General features: G+C 38.8%; 1 protein-coding gene and 1 long non-coding RNA gene across 11 annotated transcripts in view; one reads left to right on the top strand and one right to left on the bottom strand.

Moving 5' to 3' along the window:
• The window catches only part of LOC135434232 (uncharacterized), a 195,279-nt gene extending 184,679 nt beyond the window's left edge, over window positions 1-10,600 (bottom strand). For 2 of the 3 annotated variants that reach the window (XR_010437190.1, XR_010437192.1), the window contains exon 1: window positions 10,542-10,600. This is a non-coding gene — a long non-coding RNA (uncharacterized LOC135434232). The remainder of the gene's footprint in view (window positions 1-10,541) is intronic. The other variant, XR_010437193.1, reaches the window with a different exon arrangement.
• Window positions 1-20,919, top strand: part of CadN (Cadherin-N) — a 143,492-nt gene extending 122,573 nt beyond the window's left edge. For 4 of the 8 annotated variants that reach the window (XM_064690730.1, XM_064690726.1, XM_064690731.1 and 1 more), the window contains exons 16-22: window positions 1,269-2,592; window positions 5,381-7,682; window positions 7,808-7,978; window positions 9,480-9,721; window positions 16,287-16,499; window positions 16,846-17,016; window positions 17,945-20,919. In XM_064690730.1, the coding sequence (XP_064546800.1) occupies window positions 1,269-2,592; window positions 5,381-7,682; window positions 7,808-7,978; window positions 9,480-9,721; window positions 16,287-16,499; window positions 16,846-17,016; window positions 17,945-18,066 (4,545 nt within the window). In that variant the 3' untranslated portion in view covers window positions 18,067-20,919. Of the gene's footprint in view, window positions 1-1,268; window positions 2,593-5,380; window positions 7,683-7,807; window positions 7,979-9,479; window positions 9,722-13,572; window positions 13,812-16,286; window positions 16,500-16,845; window positions 17,017-17,944 lie in introns of all 8 variants that reach the window. The other 4 variants (XM_064690732.1, XM_064690728.1, XM_064690733.1 and 1 more) reach the window with 1 other exon arrangement.
• Window positions 20,920-21,306: the final 387 nt, after the last annotated feature.

Raw genomic sequence — 21,306 nt, 5'->3', positions numbered from 1 at the left:
ACAATAATGCGCGTGCTGTAGTAAAGAAAAATAGGGGAGCATAGGGAGATGTACATGACGGCAGGGGGAAAGCAAACTCATACAATCCGCACACACACACACACACACATATACGCGCTCGTAGTCCAACTAATCCCTTAAATTGAATATGTCATAACAATGCTGTCAAATTTGTCATGCAAATTAAAGCGATGACGACGCATGAGGACTGTGTATTTTTTTTGTTTGCCTCTTTCAATTTTTTACAACTAATCCAATGTCAGCGCTATGAAAAGCTGCTCCTGTTACTGCATGTCCTGCTGTTATTGTTGTACTTGTTACGTTACGTTGTGGCTGTCATGCCAGAACCTGGTCCAGGAGGTTTTTTTTCGGGCATACACTCGGCTGTAGATTGTCGGTATCCAGGGGATGGCTGCTGCGTAACAGCATGAGCCAAGAGAGATACAAAAGTGCTGATTAAAATCGTTTTTTCTGCACTTGTTATTATAAAAAGGTGGCCTTAACCCGCCCCCTTGAACCAGGTGAGGTTTGAGGTTCGGATGGCGTTGGGTAATGGCTGCCGGATTGCCGGAGCTTCACAGCACATCACTCAAGCCAGCCTCTGTATGCATATCAAAGTCAAAATCAGCACCAGGGACAGGCGACCCACAGCTCAGCACAGCTGTGGGCGCTTCCATTGTGAATGGATAATTTTACAGGGTTACGTACACACACACAAAAACACACAGACACAGGGAGTTTTACGGGAGCTTCATTAAGTTGCACTTGTGCGTTTTCATATATTTGAGGGTAGCTGGGCAAGTGGTCTTGCACTCGAAGAAATTTATTTAAAATTGTGCGTACTCAAATTAAGTCGAAATTTCGTACCTTAACCTTTTTTCCTATTATCAAACGCCTGAAAAAATAGACTTAAATTTGGTACTTAAACCAAAAACTTGAGACGTTTTTGAGTATACAAGTTCTTGAAAAAAGTGTACTTTATTGTGTTTTTTCTTTTAATTTCATAAACTAGTCGTCTAGTCGAAATAATTTATTCCAAGCAAAGCAAAACATAATTTTCAAACTGCTTTTGATTTTTCTAAGTGTAGGACTTGGCTATGTGCGCCAACAATGTTTACACTGATGTTAATCGGTTTTGCGGTTATGACAGCTAAAATTACACAACAGCCAGCTCAAACATGTTAACTCCCTTCTGTTCTAGCTGAATTCATATATACACAGTATTTATCTAATATCTCTCTCTCTTTAACCCACCCTTTCCCCTTCAGCCGCTGGATCGCGATCAACCGAATGGACGACCACAGTGGCGTTTCACCGTCTTTGCTCAGGATGAGGGCGGCGAGGGTCTTGTGGGCTATGCGGATGTTCAGGTTAATCTGAAGGATATCAACGACAATGCGCCCATTTTCCCGCAGGGCGTTTACTTTGGCAATGTTACGGAAAATGGCACCGCCGGCATGGTGGTCATGACCATGACAGCTGTCGACTACGACGATCCCAATGAGGGTTCGAATGCGCGTTTGGTCTACTCGATCGAGAAGAATGTAATTGAGGAGGAGACGGGTTCGCCCATTTTTGAAATAGAACCGGACACGGGCGTAATAAAGACAGCTGTTTGTTGTTTGGATCGTGAGCGTACGCCGGATTATTCGATACAAGTGGTTGCAATGGATGGCGGGGGGTTAAAGGGCACGGGCACGGCGTCTATACGTGTCAAGGATATTAATGACATGCCGCCGCAGTTCACCAAGGACGAATGGTTTACGGAGGTGGACGAAACGGATGGCACCGCCCTGCCCGAAATGCCCATACTGACAGTGACAGTGCACGACGAGGACGAAACGAACAAGTTCCAATACAAAGTTATCGATAACAGCGGCTACGGCGCCGATAAGTTTACAATGGTGCGCAACAATGATGGCACCGGCTCACTGAAGATTGTCCAACCGCTGGACTATGAGGATCAGCTGCAGAGCAACGGCTTCCGCTTTCGCATACAGGTGAACGATAAGGGCGAGGACAACGATAACGATAAATATCATGTGGCCTACTCCTGGGTGGTGGTCAAGCTGCGCGATATCAACGATAACAAGCCGCACTTTGAGCGCGCCAACGTTGAGGTGTCCGTGTTCGAGGACACCAAAGTGGGCACCGAACTGGAGAGATTCAAGGCCACCGATCCGGATCAGGGCGGCAAGAGCAAGGTCTCCTATTCGATAGATCGCTCCTCGGATCGCCAGCGTCAGTTTGCCATCAATCAGAATGGCTCGGTCACCATACAACGTTCGCTGGATCGTGAGGTTGTGCCGCGGCATCAGGTCAAGATTTTGGCCATCGACGATGGTTCACCACCGAAAACAGCAACAGCTACGCTGACGGTCATTGTGCAGGATATCAACGACAATGCGCCCAAGTTCCTCAAGGATTACAGACCCGTGCTGCCGGAGCATGTGCCGCCACGTAAAGTTGTCGAAATTCTGGCCACCGATGACGATGATCGCTCCAAGAGCAATGGACCACCCTTCCAATTCCGTTTGGATCCCAGCGCTGATGATATTATACGCGCCTCCTTCAAGGTTGAACAGGATCAAAGTGAGTACAGTTTTTATTCACTTATAGAGATGGGTTGGGTATTTGATGTTAGAGCGCAGAAGAATTTTTAAAGATTGCTATGTTGCAAATGAATGCTAGTTAAGTGTAGCAAGAGTCGCAATTGTATGCCTTTTTTATTTAAATAACAGTTCACAGCACTAAAATTTGCCTCAACTGTATATGTCCATTGGCAACACTTAACTGTTTTAATAATTGTTCAATAGGATAGTTCCAAGTTATTAATTTGCCGAGTTAACAAAATTTCAACCATTGCAGCGGTTGCTTGGCGAAATATAAATGAAGTACCTTTAGCGCAATACAAATGTCGCTTCACAACACTTAACTTTTATAAGTAGAGATATTTTTTCTTAATAAAAAATAGTCAATTGATTTCTTTCATGGGCAATGAGAATTTTGAAAAAGTATGCCAAAACTCAAATAAACATATTAAATAATTGTGTCGCTTTTCAACACTAAAGTGTTAGTTAGTGCCAGTGTGCATAGACACCATTTATTTCTAAATGTTTTAATTTTTTATTTGACTTCAAAATAATAAAAGTATTTTGGGCATTTGTTTAGCTATTTTCTAAATATAAGCGCAGCAAATGGCAAATGATGGCCAAAAGAGAGAGAGCTGAGAGTTGACCCCAAGTGGCGATGTGCAATGCATAAAAGTTAGCCAAATATTTGGGTCAAAGTTTGAACAATGCGAAAGTGCAACATTTTCTACAGCAATTGTTCTTGTTGTTTTCCATACAAACTATGCACAATAATATTGCCTTTTGAACGGATATGTCGAATTTAGAGCTCGCATTCGAATTCGAATTGGCTGTCACAATGTGTGGCAAAGCCAAAGCATAAAAATGCAATTACCTCGCATATAAATGAAATGAATAGCATCAAGCATTGGGCTATAAAACGGGTAATAGCAAACCGCAGCAGCACACACAATGTGAAAATTTAAATTAAGTAAGCCAGAGCAAAGATACACACCACACACACACACACACTAAGTCGCACACACACACCTGTCCACTCAAATAATAAAATAGAAAAATGCACAAGTTTTCAATTAAATTATTCCCACATGAAAAAAAATAGTTGAGTCTCCAGCCAGGACGCTCGCTCGGGCTCCGGCCAAGTGAAAAGCATTTGGATACAAGCTCAGTTTGGTGCTACAAGCTGCCACTGAGACGACGACTGTGTGTGTGAGTGTGTGTGTGTGTGGGAGTGTGTGGTGTGTGTCTGTGTGTATATGGATAGTACGGGTTGCTATCCATTTTTAATGCGCGCCAACGGGGAGTCGAAAAAGTTTTGCGCCTGTGGCTTGGCTTTGTAAGTGTGTGTGGGTATGTATGTGGGTGTGTGTGGTGGTGTATGTGTGTGTGTGTGTATTGGCCTTGTCGACTCCAGCGTATTTGCATACAATTTGCCTAAAAACACACCACGGAGTGTCTTTAAAAATACATTTGAAATGTGTTTTGCCCAACCCCCTCCCGCAAAGCAGCAGAACAATCCGAATGGTAATAGTAGAACCTTGGGTGGGGGAGGGGGGCGCTGGGGTGCATAGGCGTGCCAAGTGGTAAGTCGGATTAGCAATGACATTTGTTGTATGCATGCGGCTGGAATATGTGCATGTACGAGTTAGTCCTAACACTTGTTGGCCCGCCAGGCGTAATTACAACAAATGGGCAAAAACACACAAAATTGTCGGAAAAGCTGCCTTCCAAAGTTGTTTCTACTGTGCAATCAGCCGGAAACGTGTAGACTAATAAAGGTGCTTAGCTTGTGAGGTTGAGCTCTGTCTGGTTGACAGCAAACTCTATACGTGCCTTCGGCCCTTTCCCCTGCACAATTAACTAGAAAATGCTTTTAAGAGCTTAGCAATAAAACTAAATTTGTCACAGCAGATTTATCCTAATATTATCCAACAGTTGTACACAGCATTCGAATAATGTGTTGACATATTAATTACGTTAATGTGCTTTCTAATTAACTACTAATTAAATGTTATTAAAATTAAAATTGATATTGGAAAATGTTGAAAGTTAAAATCATAAAATTGAGATTTTATATCATATACAAGAAGCCAAACCTTATGAGAATCGGATGAGATTTTACCAAGTTATGGGGGTGGGAAATTTTGATCTCTGTCCATATAAGATATTTAAGGGTCCATTTTTACATGAATTTTGAGCAAGAATAATATTGTCAGAATTAGATGCCAAATTGATTTTGAGGTCAAAACATAAACAAAAAGCCAAACATCGTGAAAATCTGATGAGATTTGACCGAGTTATGGGCGTGGGAAATTTTAACCCATGTCTATATAAGATTGCTAGGGGTAAGATTTTGACATGAATTTCGACCCAAATATGTGTGGTCAGATTTAAATGCCAGATTATTTTAGAGGGAAAATCATGAACGAAAAGCCAATCCTCGTAAAAATTGGTTGAGTTTTGACCCAGTTATAGTAGTGGGAAATTTTGACCTATGATAGGATAAAAGAGTGTACATCCCGGCCTTGCCCGTGGCACGTTTAAAATAAATTCTCTGAACATTTTTTGAAAATGAGTTTTAAACCGGTCGGACGGTAAACAAAAATCTTTCATACACATTTTTATCGCGATTTTTCCAGAGATTTAAGTCAATTAAGAAAATTGGACAAGTTAGGATCAGATATGTTCATCAACTCGACGGGGCATTGAACAACACTTTAAATAACTTTTGTGATTGATTTTTCTTATATATTTTAAAAATTTCTGTCTATTCCCTTGCCCATCCACAGAGGGTGCCAATGGTGATGGCATGGCGGTGATATCGTCACTGCGCTCCTTTGATCGGGAGCAGCAGAAGGAGTATATGATACCCATTGTGATCAAGGATCATGGCTCGCCGGCAATGACAGGCACCAGTACGCTGACGGTGATCATTGGCGATGTGAACGACAACAAGATGCAGCCGGGCTCGAAGGATATATTCGTGTACAACTATCAGGGTCAGTCGCCGGATACACCAATTGGACGTGTCTATGTTTACGATCTGGACGATTGGGATTTGCCCGACAAGAAGTTCTATTGGGAGGCGCAGGAGCATCCACGCTTCAAGCTGGACGAGGACTCCGGCATGGTGACAATGCGCGCGGGCACACGCGAGGGTCGCTACCATCTGCGCTTCAAGGTCTACGATCGGAAGCACACCCAGACGGATGTGCCGGCCAATGTGACCGTTATGGTGCGTGAGATACCACACGAGGCGGTCATCAATTCTGGTTCGGTGCGTCTCTCGGGCATCTCCGATGAGGATTTTATACGCGTATGGAATTATCGCACACAGAGCCTCAGTCGCTCCAAGCTGGATCGCTTTAGGGATAAATTGGCGGATCTATTGAATACGGAACGCGAGAATGTCGATATATTTAGCGTGCAACTAAAGCGTCGCAACCCCCCACTGACCGATGTACGGTTCTCGGCGCACGGTTCACCCTATTACAAGCCGGTCCGACTCAATGGCATTGTGCTGATGCATCGCGAGGAGATCGAAAAGGATGTGGGCATCAATATCACAATGGTGGGCATCGATGAGTGCCTGTACGAGAATCAAATGTGCGAGGGCAGCTGCACCAATGCCCTCGAGATTAGCCCCCTGCCCTATATGGTGAATGCGAATAAGACGGCGCTGGTTGGCGTCCGCGTGGACACCTTGGCCGATTGCACCTGTGGTGCACGGAATTTCACCAAGCCCGAATCATGCCGTACCACGCCCTGTCACAACGGCGGCCGTTGTGTGGACACACGCTTCGGACCGCACTGCTCCTGCCCGGCGGGCTATACGGGTCCGCGCTGCCAGCAGACAACGCGCAGCTTCCGCGGCAACGGATGGGCCTGGTATCCGCCGCTGGAAATGTGCGACGAGTCCCATCTGAGCCTGGAGTTTATAACACGCAAGCCGGATGGCTTGATTATCTACAACGGACCCATTGTGCCGCCCGAGCGCGACGAGATGCTCATCTCAGATTTTGTGGCACTGGAACTGGAGCGTGGCTATCCCCGGCTGCTCATAGACTTTGGCTCGGGCACACTGGAGCTGCGCGTGAAGACCAAGAAAACGCTCGACGACGGCGAATGGCATCGCATTGATTTGTTCTGGGATACGGAGAGTGTGCGCATGGTTGTTGACTTTTGCAAATCGGCCGAGATAAGCGAAATGGAGGACGGCACTCCGCCCGAATTCGATGATACCTCGTGTCAGGCACGCGGCCAGATACCGCCCTTCAATGAGTACTTGAATGTGAACGCACCGCTGCAGGTGGGCGGCCTCTATAGGGAGCAGTTCGAGCAATCTCTCTACTTCTGGCACTATATGCCCACGGCGAAGGGTTTCGATGGCTGCATACGGAACCTGGTGCACAACTCCAAGCTGTATGATCTGGCGCATCCGGGCCTGTCGCGCAACAGCGTCGCCGGCTGCCCACAGACGGAGGAGGTGTGCGCCCAAACGGAGGCAACGGCACGCTGCTGGGAGCATGGCAATTGCGTTGGCTCCCTCTCAGAGGCGCGCTGCCATTGTCGACCCGGCTGGACGGGCCCCGCCTGCAATATACCCACTGTGCCCACCACCTTCAAGGCGCAGAGCTATGTCAAATATGCGCTGAGCTTTGAGCCCGATCGCTTTAGCACCCAGGTGCAGCTGCGTTTCCGTACACGCGAGGAGCACGGCGAACTGTTCCGGGTTAGCGATCAGCACAATCGAGAATACGGCATATTGGAGATAAAGGATGCACGTCTTCACTTCCGCTACAATCTCAACTCGCTGCGCACCGAGGAGAAGGACCTTTGGCTCAATTCGGTGGCCGTCAACGATGGCCAATGGCATGTGGTGCGCATCAATCGTTATGGCTCGGCGGCCACCTTGGAACTGGATGGCGGCGAGGGCAGGCGTTACAATGAGTCGTTCGAGTTTGTGGGGCATCAGTGGCTGTTGGTCGACAAACAGGAGGGTGTCTATGCGGGCGGCAAGGCCGAATATACGGGCGTGCGCACATTCGAAGTGTATGCGGACTATCAGAAGAGCTGTCTGGATGATATACGGTGCGTATGCTTAATTGCTTTTTTTATTTATGAATTTCAATATTGTTTATATTTCCTCTGTTATTTGGAAATTTTTTTTTTGCCCACTAAATAACTTTATATTTTTTTATTTATTTTTTTTCCAGTCTGGAGGGCAAACACCTGCCCCTGCCACCCGCCATGAATGGCACACAGTGGGGCCAGGCAACAATGGCGCGTAATTTGGAAAAAGGTTGCCCCTCCAATAAGCCATGCTCGAATGTCATTTGCCCCGATCCCTTCGAGTGTGTGGATCTTTGGAATGTCTATGAGTGCACGTAAGTGTTGCCATTAGTTGAATTCAACTTTTATTTACATTCCACACATTCATGTATTGCTCTTTCGTTTCTCATAATGAAAACGTTTATAATAAAAAAGAAGCAAAACCTAAAAAAATGACAGGACTGTGGACAAAAGAAAAAGACTCAAAAAATACCTTAAACAAAACTATTAAATTTATAAACACACAAGGGTCGTAGCATAAAATTTAACAATTTAGCAACACACAAAACGAGTGTTGAAAAATACCAAGCGCACAAAAAGTATTTCATGCCGCAGAATCGGCATTGAACATTTGATAGGCTTAATCAATTAGAGGCTGCGACAAAAAATAAAATAAGTAAAAGATGAAAGCAGTGAAAATCGAAATTGTGCCGCGTCACCGGCAGCTTACGGTGTATGTCAATCAACTGACGTTGCCAGCCTGTTGAGCTGCCTCGTCCTGGTCCAGGAGACACACAAACCGAGTTAGTCGCTGCCCACGTGTTGGGGCAGTTAACGTTGCGTAACGAATCAATCGGATTAGGTTTAAGGGCAGGCACAAATCGATATGCTCTTGTCTCCATCACCTGAACGCAACTGTACATATTCACGCTTTTTCACCAGGCACAAGCTTAAACAGACACACACACACACAGTAGCAAAAAAATATGTATGTATATTTGTGGCGTTTGACAACACCCATCACGCGTGGCGGTACTTGTGCTTAGTTGCCCTCCACATTTCTGTGCGTTCAGCATTTGTCACCGGTTAACATCAATCGGTTAAAAGGTTATATACTATAACCCAACTGGTTTCACACTGAAATGTATTTAACAGTGCTTAATTGGTTTTCACTTTTCTGTTTGCCTAAAAGCTTTTTCGAAACGTTTGAGAGCCACTGTTTACAGCTGAACTTTGTTTAAATAATCTTTTAAAACGGTTAACAGGAAGTTACAGGGAAGTAAATGTTACCACATTGGCATATTGACGGATAAGCCCTAAATAAACAATCGGTTAATCGGGTATGGACTGAAAGCCAGCCAGACTTACACCAAACATAGCTTTACAAATTATAGCTTAACCAAATTGGCCCCTACATTGGACTTATATTTGCATTAACCAAACGGTTAACAGTTATCGGTTTGACGTATGACCTCTAAACAGCAATCGGTTAAACGTTTATGGACTGAAAGTCAGCTAAACTCACATCAGATATAAGATTTTACCAAAAAGTTAATATCTATCGGTTTGGCGGCTAACCCCTTTACAGTAATCGGTTACACAGTTAGACTTACATCAGACATAGCTTAACTTTTTCGTTTGCTAAGAGTTTAACAGCAATCGGTAAATGGACATACATGAGACCTAACCCAACATTAGCCCACACTTATGCGAATTATTTTAGTTTCTGTTGCCCATTATTCACACTTAGTTGCCCTAAACAAAGATATAACAGAATTATGTTAACTTACATACACATTTCGATATCGAATGCGAATTTTAAATATAAAAAACTAGTTGCGGCGAGGGACGCATCATGTCGCCCGATTCAAAGGGCTGCATGGATCGCAACGAATGCCTCGATATGCCCTGTATGAACGGCGCCACGTGCATTAATCTCGAGCCGCGTCTGCGTTATCGCTGCATTTGCCCCGATGGCTTCTGGGGCGAGAGCTGTGAGCTGGTGCAGGAGGGTCAGACCCTCAAGCTGAGCATGGGCGCCCTGGCGGCCATACTCGTTTGCCTGCTGATCATACTGAGTGAGCAAATAAAACCAATTCCAAATCAAAAATATATATCTGTATATATATATCTAGCTTAATATGCAACAACGAACAGACCATTTAATATTATATAAAGTGAGCAACTAGTGCTTTAGCGCCTGCCTTTAGTTTAGTTACCGTTTACCATTTAATCTGTCATTTTATTAGCTGTTCACAATGCAACTCAATCATGCATATATATACCTATATCCTACATCATTTCATATACGGGCTTTTCATTTGAGTTTTTCATTTGTAAGCCTGCCTTGTCCCCCCGCACATACACACACACACACACACACACAATTTAGTTACCCAGCATTTTTGGACAATAATTTGCTGCATTTATTTTGCTCCAATTGAAACTGATTTAGCCCACATATATCATATATCATGTCATAACCAATATACATATGTCAAATGCATAAAATCCAATCATTCAGCTACACACGCATCGATTCATTCATGAAAAAAAGTATCACAGCTCACTGAATTCCGAATTTGTATATTTTATAAAATTCTAGTGATATTTATCAGCTATGTGACGCTTATTTCATGATATTCATATTGAAAGAAAAAATAAATGAAATATAGTTTTGTAATTCCACATTCATCTGCATTCCATCAGCATCATTCGCTGTTAGCGTTAACATCTTCTTTATTATCAACCTTGTTTATGGCACAATTTTATCTGTTTCCACACAATGTTCAATAACTATCTCTCTGTTTGCTTGTGCGTGTGTGTGTTTAAATATTTTTATAATAAATAAATGTATAATATATAAAGAACATAACAAACTAAAAGGTATGTACTTACATATATGTAGTTCCGTTTCATTTATAACAATATTTCTCTAGGCAATTGCTAAATTATCTGAAATATTACAGGATAAAAAAATATATTAAAATATATCAAAAATATGTATACATATTGAAATTGAAAATATAAATATAATAAACACTTAAATCGCACTTCAATTAAACACTTTATATAAATAAAATTAAACTAATTGTAAAAATATTTGAGCTTAGGCAGAGTTATGTTAACAGCTCTCTGCTCCTGATAACAGTTATAAAAAAATATTAAACATTTTCCGAGCAGCTCTCGAAAACTAATTAAGAAAACAAAGCTTAAAGTGCAGTTACTAAAAGAAAACGACTTTACAGTTTCTCTCTCAGACACACACACACATATTACGAACTTTAGCTGTTACGCCCCCAGCCAACACCCACACTCACGCACATGCACACGCACACAGAGGCGCGCGTTTACCTTGTGAATTGCACTGAAAGAAGCCAAGCACAGAATCCTGAAGAGCTTAAATGCCTTCAGGTAAGATAATAAATGTGCAGTCAAAGATACATACAAGTTGGCCAACAGGACGAGGCCAGGCGCAGACAACTGAAAGAGCAATGGCTGATTTTAGCTTTGGCATTTCGAAAAATCACGATGCACTAAATCCGCTTGAGCAAACAGATAGACGAAGCCCAGAACGAATATGTAGTACAACAGGAGTCAAGAGTCGTGAGTCCTGAGACCTGAGGCTCAAAGGAGCTGCCAGTTTCATTTGCGGAGTCTCGCGAGGATTTGCAGACACACGACGTTCGCATTTTTTTTCTCGTCTTCTTCGTTTTATCTACTTATTCCCCCTCTTTTTTTTTCGGTTGATACTTGTGAGATTTTTCTTTTTAAATACAAGTTAAGAGCGTTTTCCGCTGCATAACCATGTGTGTGTGTTGGAGTGTGTGTAAAAACATATATATACACACAAAACACACACAAAAACACACAGTTCAAGTTTAGAACAAACATTTTGTAGGTAAATAATGCTCCAAGAGCAAGCAAGAGTTACATTTTCGACTAGAGATACCCATTAAACATAGTATTGCAGTAAGTTAAGAATAACCTATATATATATATATATATATATATATATATATAGGGTTAAGAATTACCTAGACGCATATGCTGAAGTAGATTAATCGATTTTCGGTATAGTAACTTTACAGCTTTTAATAAAACGTTAATTAGTATAGAGAAAAAGAATCTATAAAACGCATTCGATACATAGAGAATTTGGATAGTGCCTGATATCATAAAGGGAAAATTGGTGTGCGTAACAGTCAATAAAATGCATATATAATCCCCGCAATTTACGCCGGTACCAAAAAGTATATTTAAGAGTTATCATAACCTTTTTAAGCGTTTAAATGTTTACAGGGTATACAAAGAAATTGTTTCATGCCAGCTCTAAGTAAAACTTAATGACGTAAAATATGGCAAAGTTGTGCCGAGCACTGTCCAAACCTGAAAAAGTGTATAAGTATATCTAGATATATATATATATATACTCTATAAAGTGCCCACTTTTGATCAGCTTCAACAACGCACTTGGGAGCAATCACTAAAAGGCGCAGTGCAAAAAACTATGCAACTTTTTTTTGGCTTCCCTTTGTTTTTGCCAGCTTTTTCTGCCGCTGATTTAGTGTGAAAGTTTTTGCTGGCTTTCCTTCAATGCTTCCTCTTGCTGTTCCTTAACTAGCATTAGGTGGCGCAGTTTGCAGTTGCTGGTGCCGCCCGCTGTGCGGCGCTTTTGTGCGATTTGTTGGCTCGTTGGTCAAGAAGTCTCTGGTATTTGCCAATAATCGTCAATATATCAAAAGTGTCTTATGTCTGCATTTGAAAAGTATTCAGCTTCAAAGTCTGTTGACTTTTCTTTTTTTCTTACTTTCATTCAGTTTTGCATGAAAGGTCAAACAAATTTGTGGCATTATTATTGCATTTCGCGCTCAGCTGAAAAAAGAAGCAGCTAAGTGGAAAATGAGGTGAAAGCAAATGCTAAAGTTTCACAAAACTTTTGGTTATGTTTACTAATATTCTCCTGGGGGTCTATGCATACGTGTAGAGAGAAAACTGTTCGCCTCAAAGAGCACACAAATAGCTTTTCAACATTTAAAATAAAATGCGTAACGAAGGTCACACGGTTTCTAGGTGACAGTTTATTATTAAGGGGTGCCAAGCTATAAATTAACTTGCGGTTCCCTCTCAGCACATGTCAATTGTTGGCTACCCTTCAGGCGTGTGTATGTGTGTGCAAGAGAGAGTTTGTTTCGCAAACTAATCAAAACAAAACTTAAGCAAGTGCCAAATGCATTTGAAATGTCTAGAGAAAAAAAGGAAGAAGACAAACACATTGCGGTTGGTCAGAAGAAGAATATGCAGCAGGAAACTTTATTCAATTCTATCAGCAACAACTGCATAATAATCATAAAACAAGAAACAAAATAAAAAAAGTGCAAGTGAAAACCAAAAGTGCACTTTAGAAACCCCCAAACACACACTAGAAGACACCCTCACCCTGCACACACATACCCGCAAATGCATAAAGTTTGTACCAGCTAAGAAAATCTGTAAACTGTACAACTGAAAATAGTGAATGAAAAAGCGCCAAAGCGCAAAATAATAACAACAACAATAAAAACGCCAGCGAACGAAACGAACGTTTTATAAGACTTTTTGACAGTTGTGCTCCCACGCACACACACACACACACTTGAACTAAATTTCCATTTTCATAACTGCAGCAAGGACAAGCTTTATGAAAGCGTTAAAAAAAGAAACGAAGAAACTTTACAACACTCGCGCACACACAATGCCTTGCATGATGTACAACAAATTTCAAATAATCTCTTTTTGTTTTCCAACACTCTACTTTGAACAAACACACAAACAACGCGACTCAACTCAACGCAACGCTATTCACCACACTCAACTCCCCACACACTCAAAACTGCGCGCTTGACATCGAATACGTTTTACGTTTCGGTTATATCCTTGTCACGTTTAGCTGTCCTGCGGGCTATAAAGTCTCTGGCAGCAGTTGCGTCAATGAGAACGAATGCCTGCTTTTCCCCTGCCGCAATGGGGGACGCTGTCGCGATCATCAGCCGCCCAAGAAGTATGAATGCCATTGTCCTTTGGGCTTCACCGGTATGCATTGTGAACTGGAGTTATTGGCCTCGGGGGTGTTGACACCATCCCGTGATTTTATTATTGCCCTGGTCCTCTGCCTCAGCACGCTGATACGTAAGTATAGACAAGCCACGTAAATGCATATATATCTATACGTGTATTTCGCGGCAAGCGGGTAAGCTGAGAAATATGCCTAAGTTTAGTTTGAGTAGCTTTAAGCAAATATACTTAGTATTAGAGTGGAAGTTGTCGAAGTAAGTACAGGCAAAATGTGCATGGCCGGAAATATGTATTTAACCTTTTAACCGAAATATATTCAAGCTAGCACGTATTTAATCGTTTAACAATCTACTTAACTCTTTGCTAAGCTTTCTTTTCTTTTTATTTATTTTGCATGGCCAAAAATATGGTATTTCACGTTTTAATCGAAATATATTTATTCAATTAAATATTATTTTATTTTTATATATTTTTTAATTTGTACTTTGATTTTTACCAAACTCTTATAAGTTAATTTATCGATACTTATCTATCGATTATTTTTCAATTATATTATTATTATTAAAATAAATGCTTATCGAGACCAATCGAATGGAATTCCTGTTGCACATACAGTTAACAAAGTTAAACTTGTGGCGGATTATCGATACTAATCGATATCTATCAACATTTATCGTTGTACATAAAGGCGAATAATGCATTAACTTCCACAACATCAGAACTTTAAGTGGCAATTATGCTATTTCTTCTTTTTATTTTCTGTTCCTGATTGCGTTCAATTTGTAAAACGCGCAGTTAAAAGCATTAAAGTAAAACTGACAATATATTATTTTTTTTTTGTATGGAGTTTATGTCATTTGAATATTTATGAAATCGCCGCGGCCTGGAAATTAATTAAGCCATACATTTACCAATTGGCCACACCCAAACGAGCTGCAGAAATTCTCCTTTCTGTTTTTTTTTTTTTTTTTTTGTACAGAGAGGCAAACATCAAAAGTCATTTCCGCAAATTACATGCGGCCGAGCGATGCACATAAATTAAAGTTTATTGAACGAACGAAGGCCAAAATAAATGGACAGCTCTTCCTTTTTTATCTGTTACTTGTGCTTCTTCTTCTTGTTACGGAATGTTAAGTTAAACTATGGAATGTAAAATTAAACATGTGGAGAGTGGCAGAAAAACCAAACACAAACCGAGAAATGCGAATTTGAGTAACACAATAATTGCAATTACGCGTCGTCCACTTTGGCCATTGCCAGCTGTTTGGCAAAAAGTTTGGTGTAACCAACCCACCGCCCCCCTCTCTTAACCTACACACAACCCCCCTTGACAGCCCACAGCAAATTACTTGAGAGGGGAGCAACTTCTACGGCTGCCTTGTCCAAATAAGTAGAAAAACTTTGCGCTGTGCAACAGATGCTGCAATATGCTCGCAGAAGACGCAGAGACAAAATTAGAAAACAGCATTGAAACAGCAGCCAAAAGGCGACAGAAGCTAAACGAAAAAAATATAAAGAAAACGAAACGAAACGAATGGAAACGGAAATAACAACAACAACGAAATGGCGGCATAAAGCGTGGACAAAAGCGCCGGCAGCAGCTCGATTTTGCCCTTTTGGCAAACAATTTTTGGCTGGCACTGTGGCAGTTACAGTTACAGCAAACTGTAGACAATGAGAGAGAGAGAGAGACAGAGAGAAAGAGAGAGACAGGAAGAGCGGGAAAGAGGGCTAGCGGGTTAGGCGGCAAGAGCTAGAGACTAAGGGAGAAAACTGGGACAATGTGCGCCATATTTGTTTGTACATTTTTTTGCCCTCTGCCAATGGGTATTACAATTTGGACACGATTTTTGCATACACCTATAAATATATAATATATGTTTATCGATAGTATAAATATATATATAGTATATATCCTGCAATCCACGTCTATCTAGGCATAACGAAATATTTAACATTTTTAAGCTTTTTTTAAAAGAAGGCTTCATAGGGCAGTTTTTCACGCGTTTTCCGAGCTTGGCCGTGGAACATTATATTCATCTAGAATTAGTATTTATTGAGTAATTATTTATTTTGTCCTGTGCTGAAAATGGAATTTTCATTTCCCATATCTCAGTAAGGGTATACAATCTTTTGATTTCCACAAATCTGAAATCTTTTTTCCCCAGTTTTCTTATTTTCCTATTATATTTGCTTCTTTTATTTTATTTATATATATATATATATTTTTTTGTTTTCAAAACAAGCGCGCGTGTGTTTTTTTCTATTTTGCTTATAGCACATTTTATGCAATTCCCTTTTCTTCCATTTGTTTTATTTTTTTGCGAGAATTTAATTAAGAGCCTTTTTGCAACTGTGAAGAGAGCGCAGATTTTATTTCGACTATTTCCGAGTAAAATTGCTTTAGTTAAATTCACCATTTAAATTACCTTTTTTTTTTTGTTGCATGCCCAACGAATACTTATTTAATTTAGTTCATATTGCAGTAGAGTCCTTTGGTAATTGGTTGTTGCATATGAAATAGCTAGATATTGAGTACAATTATGCACGAATTCGAACTAATCAAAATACCTTTTATTTTTCGCACAGTACTCGTTCTGGTATTTGTGGTCTACAATCGGCGCCGTGAGGCGCATATTAAATATCCCGGACCCGACGATGATGTGCGCGAGAATATTATCAATTACGATGATGAGGGCGGCGGCGAGGACGATATGACCGCCTTTGATATAACGCCATTGCAGATACCAATTGGTGGGCCCATGCCGCCTGAATTGGCACCCATGAAAATGCCAATTATGTGTAAGTACTTATTTCATATTTGTTGAAAAAGGCCAAGAAACAAAATATATATAACGAAGCTTTTAAGTATATTGATAATGAATTTTCGAAAAATGCTACAAAATATTGCAGAAAGCTTTTCACTAGCCGGAAATTACGATTTCAAAATAGTTTTTGTGATCAACATTTTTAAAAATTGATATTTCATTATGCTGAAAATTTGAGCATTAAAATAATGCATACGCCTTTGAAAATGTTCTTTAAATAAGTTTCTAATTTCCTTTAAACAATTATAAGACTATTTTCTAGACTCTAATTCCTGAATACCAATACCTCGTTTACCAACATTTGTTCACAATCTTTGCAGATCCCGTGATGACGCTTATGCCCGGCCAGGAGCCCAATGTGGGCGTGTTCATCGAGGAGCATAAAAAGCGAGCCGATGGCGATCCGAATGCTCCACCCTTCGATGATTTGCGCAATTATGCGTACGAGGGCGGCGGCAGCACAGCCGGTTCGCTTAGCTCATTGGCCTCAGGTGGGTTTTACAATTCTGATTAAGCATTCGATTAGCATTCGACTCTGAGCTCACCATGACTAGATTTGCACCCAATATTGCGGCAATATTCGACATAAATGCGTAGTGGCTGGTTTAGCTGCACCCCAAAAAGTACGCTACAAAGTAGTTCAAAACGTTGACAGTGCGCAGATTGCTATTTATTTTATTCCTTTTTTTGTTAAACTTACAGGCCAGCAACGCTCAAAAACCGACGAATATTGGGTGTAAAACTAAGTAAATACTAAAAATAACGAAAAATACATAGAATATATCAAAAATAATAACAGATAAATACTAAAACTCGAAAATGGTATTTATAAATATGTTAAATGCCGTGGAAATTGGTAGAGTAAAAATACTGAAAATACTAATACACTGAGCGAAATGCAATGAAATTAATGTATGGTATTTTGTGGACATATTTAAAGTGTTGTCAGAAAATATGGTGAAAATGCAGAAACTAATAGGTAGACCAAGCGAAACTTAATGCAATTAATGTAAGGTATTTTGTAAACACATTGAATGGGTTTTTAAAATACTGAAAGTACAATAAATACCGAAACACTGCAATTTAATTATGGTATTTCTGGACTAGCTTTCATGTGTTATTAAGAAATACTGAAAATACTAGATAAACTGACCAGAACACCATTAATATTGTAAAAATACTGGATACCAGATTTACTAACCGAAACGCCACGCCGCAAATGTACGGTATTTTTTGACATTTTGAATGTGGCAAATGAGAAGCTTGACATCTTTTAGTCAAGAAAATTTCTTATATAAAAATACAAGTGCTCTAAAGTACATAAAAAAAAGCATCAAAAATTAGGCATTTATTTCCCAATTTGCAATATTGAAATTCGCGTATTTAAACACTTTTTTTTTTAATATTTTTTGCTTACAGGCACCGATGATGAGCAGCAGGAATACGACTACCTCGGAGCCTGGGGTCCGCGTTTCGATAAGCTGGCCAACATGTATGGCCCGGAGGCGCCCAATCCGCATAACACCGAGCTCGAATTGTAAGTTTCCAGCCAAAAAGAAGACAAAGAAAGGAAAAGAAGCCCGAAACAGCAAACGCAGTTAAGTAGCCACAAAAGTTGCATTTAAAAATTCTACACGACAGTGGAGGTTAGGCAAAAATCATCGTAAAAGATTTTCCCGCTAACTCATACACAAACAAGCGCAACCAAAGAAACATGGCAAAACCCTAAGTTAGTGGAAAAAAAAAACAAAAACAAAAAGAGAAAACGATTGAAAACAAAAAAAAATATATATAAAACTAAACACATTTGACACGTAAAATGACATTTGTAAAAAATACTTCATCAGCATTTAAATTTAATAATTATTCTAATTAATTTACTAAGTGTGAAGAGAACGCAAAAAAACGAAGTTCGAAATCGCGTGAAGATTTTTTCGCAAAATTTTTAAGAATGGAATACGAAAAAACTAGAGTATTGAGCAAGGGGCGAGAGCATACCAAAGTTTAGATTAGGCGAGTGCATGAATTTCCATTTTGATAATTTGTGAAAATGGAAAAGAAATTGAATATATTTGTTGTGCATATTAATTTTAATTTGCGATAAATGTAACTATTATTATTTTAAGTCCAACATTCTTAAGTACTTTATATTTGGCAAGTCATTTAGGCCAAGCTAAATACGTTTAGTTTATTTTTAAATTTACACATAAATTGACTTAAATGAGTATTATATTATTTTGATTTCGTATTAATTTTTAAGATTTAAACTTAAAGAACATAATTAAACTTTATATAAATGAATACCCAAAGACTGTTTTCGTTCCATCATAACAAGTACATATACACAAGAAAAAAAACACATAAATATATACATATTTATATATACATATATAAATAAATTAAACGAAACACAACTTTTAACTGGCATTACAAGGGGCGTTACGTTGTGTATCAGCACAAGTAAACCTACAACTAAAACCAGAGAGATTCGAAATACACAAACTGAACCGTTCTGGCAAAACAATTTCTTTCAACAACAAGCGAAAAAATGAATGAAAAAAATACTCCTAAAACAAATGATATTCTAAAACAAATAAACAAAAAAATTAAGCTAAACACGAAGAAAGTAAAAATAAACACGTGTCTAGCTGAAGACAATTAAATGGGAAATGAGTAAAGAAAAAAAGCAGAAATTTACCTTTAGATGAACTTAGCGCAATTGATATAATTAAATGGAAATACTTAAAGAGTAAACGAAAAGAAAAACAAAAAAAGCATATATGATAAAGAAAAGTTTTTTACATTGTATATATTATTAGTTTTTAGCACGTAAAAAACAAACGTAATTAAATCATACGAAATTGGTAGCAGAACCTTAAAGTCTTATTAAGTCATTTAAACTAGAAATGAACGATTCAAATATAAAAACAACAGCATTCGACAAGCATGAATAAAAAATATATAAAAAACCACACACACACACACATTTCATATATAAATATATATATAAATATATATATATATAAATAAACATACTACTCGTACAAAAACAACAAAAACAAACCAACTGCATTTAAAACTAAACTTTTTCCACACGACAAAATACTGAGAAGGATACCGAGAACGGTTTTTTTTTTGGCCAGTTGCATTTTTATGTACTCTATTTATTTTCAGCCATTTTAGAGATCGTAAAGGCAATAAAGATTTGTCTGGCCAAAAAAAACCAAATGCGCAACTTTTTAGCCACAAGTTGAGCCACAGTTATGAGTGCAATTTAAAATAATAATATTCCAAATGTTTATTGTTTCATTTGTTGCACACAATATATCGTATATATACTCCATATATATACGAGATCCCACAATAGCATACTATGTAGTTATTATATATAGAAGAAGCAGAAAAAGAAAACAAACACAATCCAATTGGAAAGCCAGTTAGCTGCTGCAATACAAGTTGATTACTTTGTTGATTTTATGTGTGTTTTGTTTTTTTCGCATTGCAAAGTCAGCCAAGTTTAGCAATTGAAATGAAACCGTAAGTACATAAAAAAAAGAGAATACACTGCAACAAATCAAGTGCATGCATAAATCATAGAGTTTTCCAGGCAAAGTGCCCAAATTCCTAAAGCATAAAAGAAAAAAAATAGTTTGATTTATTTTACTTTTCCAAAAACTAAGCAACAAAAAATAAATATATACAAACGAAAACCTAAAGAAAACTGCAACAAGAGTTGACTATTGAAAAGTGCAAAGATTTTAACGTAATTGTTAAACCATACAGCGAAAAAATATTTAACAAATAAAAGTACATTAAATATTAAAATAAAACTGCAAATAAATGCAAAACTTGCTGTACTTGTTTAAAGTTCAACACAATTTTTAAAAGCACATTAACTGTTAAAAAATTATATACAACTTAAAACAATATAGAGTAAAGCCACACAGAAGATTGAAAGAGAGAGACAATTTGATATTGATGCGACTTCGATTCAATATTTTGCAAAGACTTCATTTCGATGCTTCAAAAAAGAAACATAAAAATAAATAAATTAATTAAACAGTACAGCAACAACAACACGTATAAACACTGCCAATTAAACAATATAATTTTCAAGAGACTTTCGAAACAAAAATAAAATTCAACGAAAATATTTTTGTTTTAAACTAAACGAAATTTGCATTTTGCTCATTTTGCTGACAACTTTAATTTGCTTTTTTCGGCAAAAGATTTAGTTCACATTTTTTGACTATATAGATTTGCATTTATGTGTATGTATAGGCGTATATTAATTACATTTTCTAATTACCAAGCACTTTCAGGCGATGCAGACAAAATATGAAAATAGTTACCAGAACGTACGATATTTTATATAAAAAAAAAAAAAAATAAAAATTACAAAAACAAGCAGCACAGCAGGATAGCAAGTTTTTGGGAAGAGGGCAAAGAAAAACATTATATATAATCATTTACACATATTTGTTATATATTTTGTAACGTAAGTTAGAAGGCATATACGAGTACATATACATACACATTTGCATACATGCATACATATAAATAAATAATGCACCCACACAAACACACACACACACACACACACACAGCTCTAGCATTCATCTAACCCAAATACACACACACTCAGACACACACACACAATGCGAGGCATCATACTATTTGATAACTATGTATTTATAATGTATGCATTTTTTACCAACAAAAACAAAAACAACAACAATAACTCTATAAAAAAAAGCGCATTCCCAATGAGTCAAATGAAA

Source organism: Drosophila montana, unplaced genomic scaffold (assembly GCF_035044405.1).
Source record: "Drosophila montana isolate Dmon_TW-CO22-7 unplaced genomic scaffold, ASM3504440v1 contig_3282_1, whole genome shotgun sequence".
Taxonomy (NCBI): domain Eukaryota; kingdom Metazoa; phylum Arthropoda; class Insecta; order Diptera; family Drosophilidae; genus Drosophila; species Drosophila montana.
Note: the sequence above shows the minus strand (reverse complement) of the source record. Positions and strands in the feature narration are given on the sequence as shown.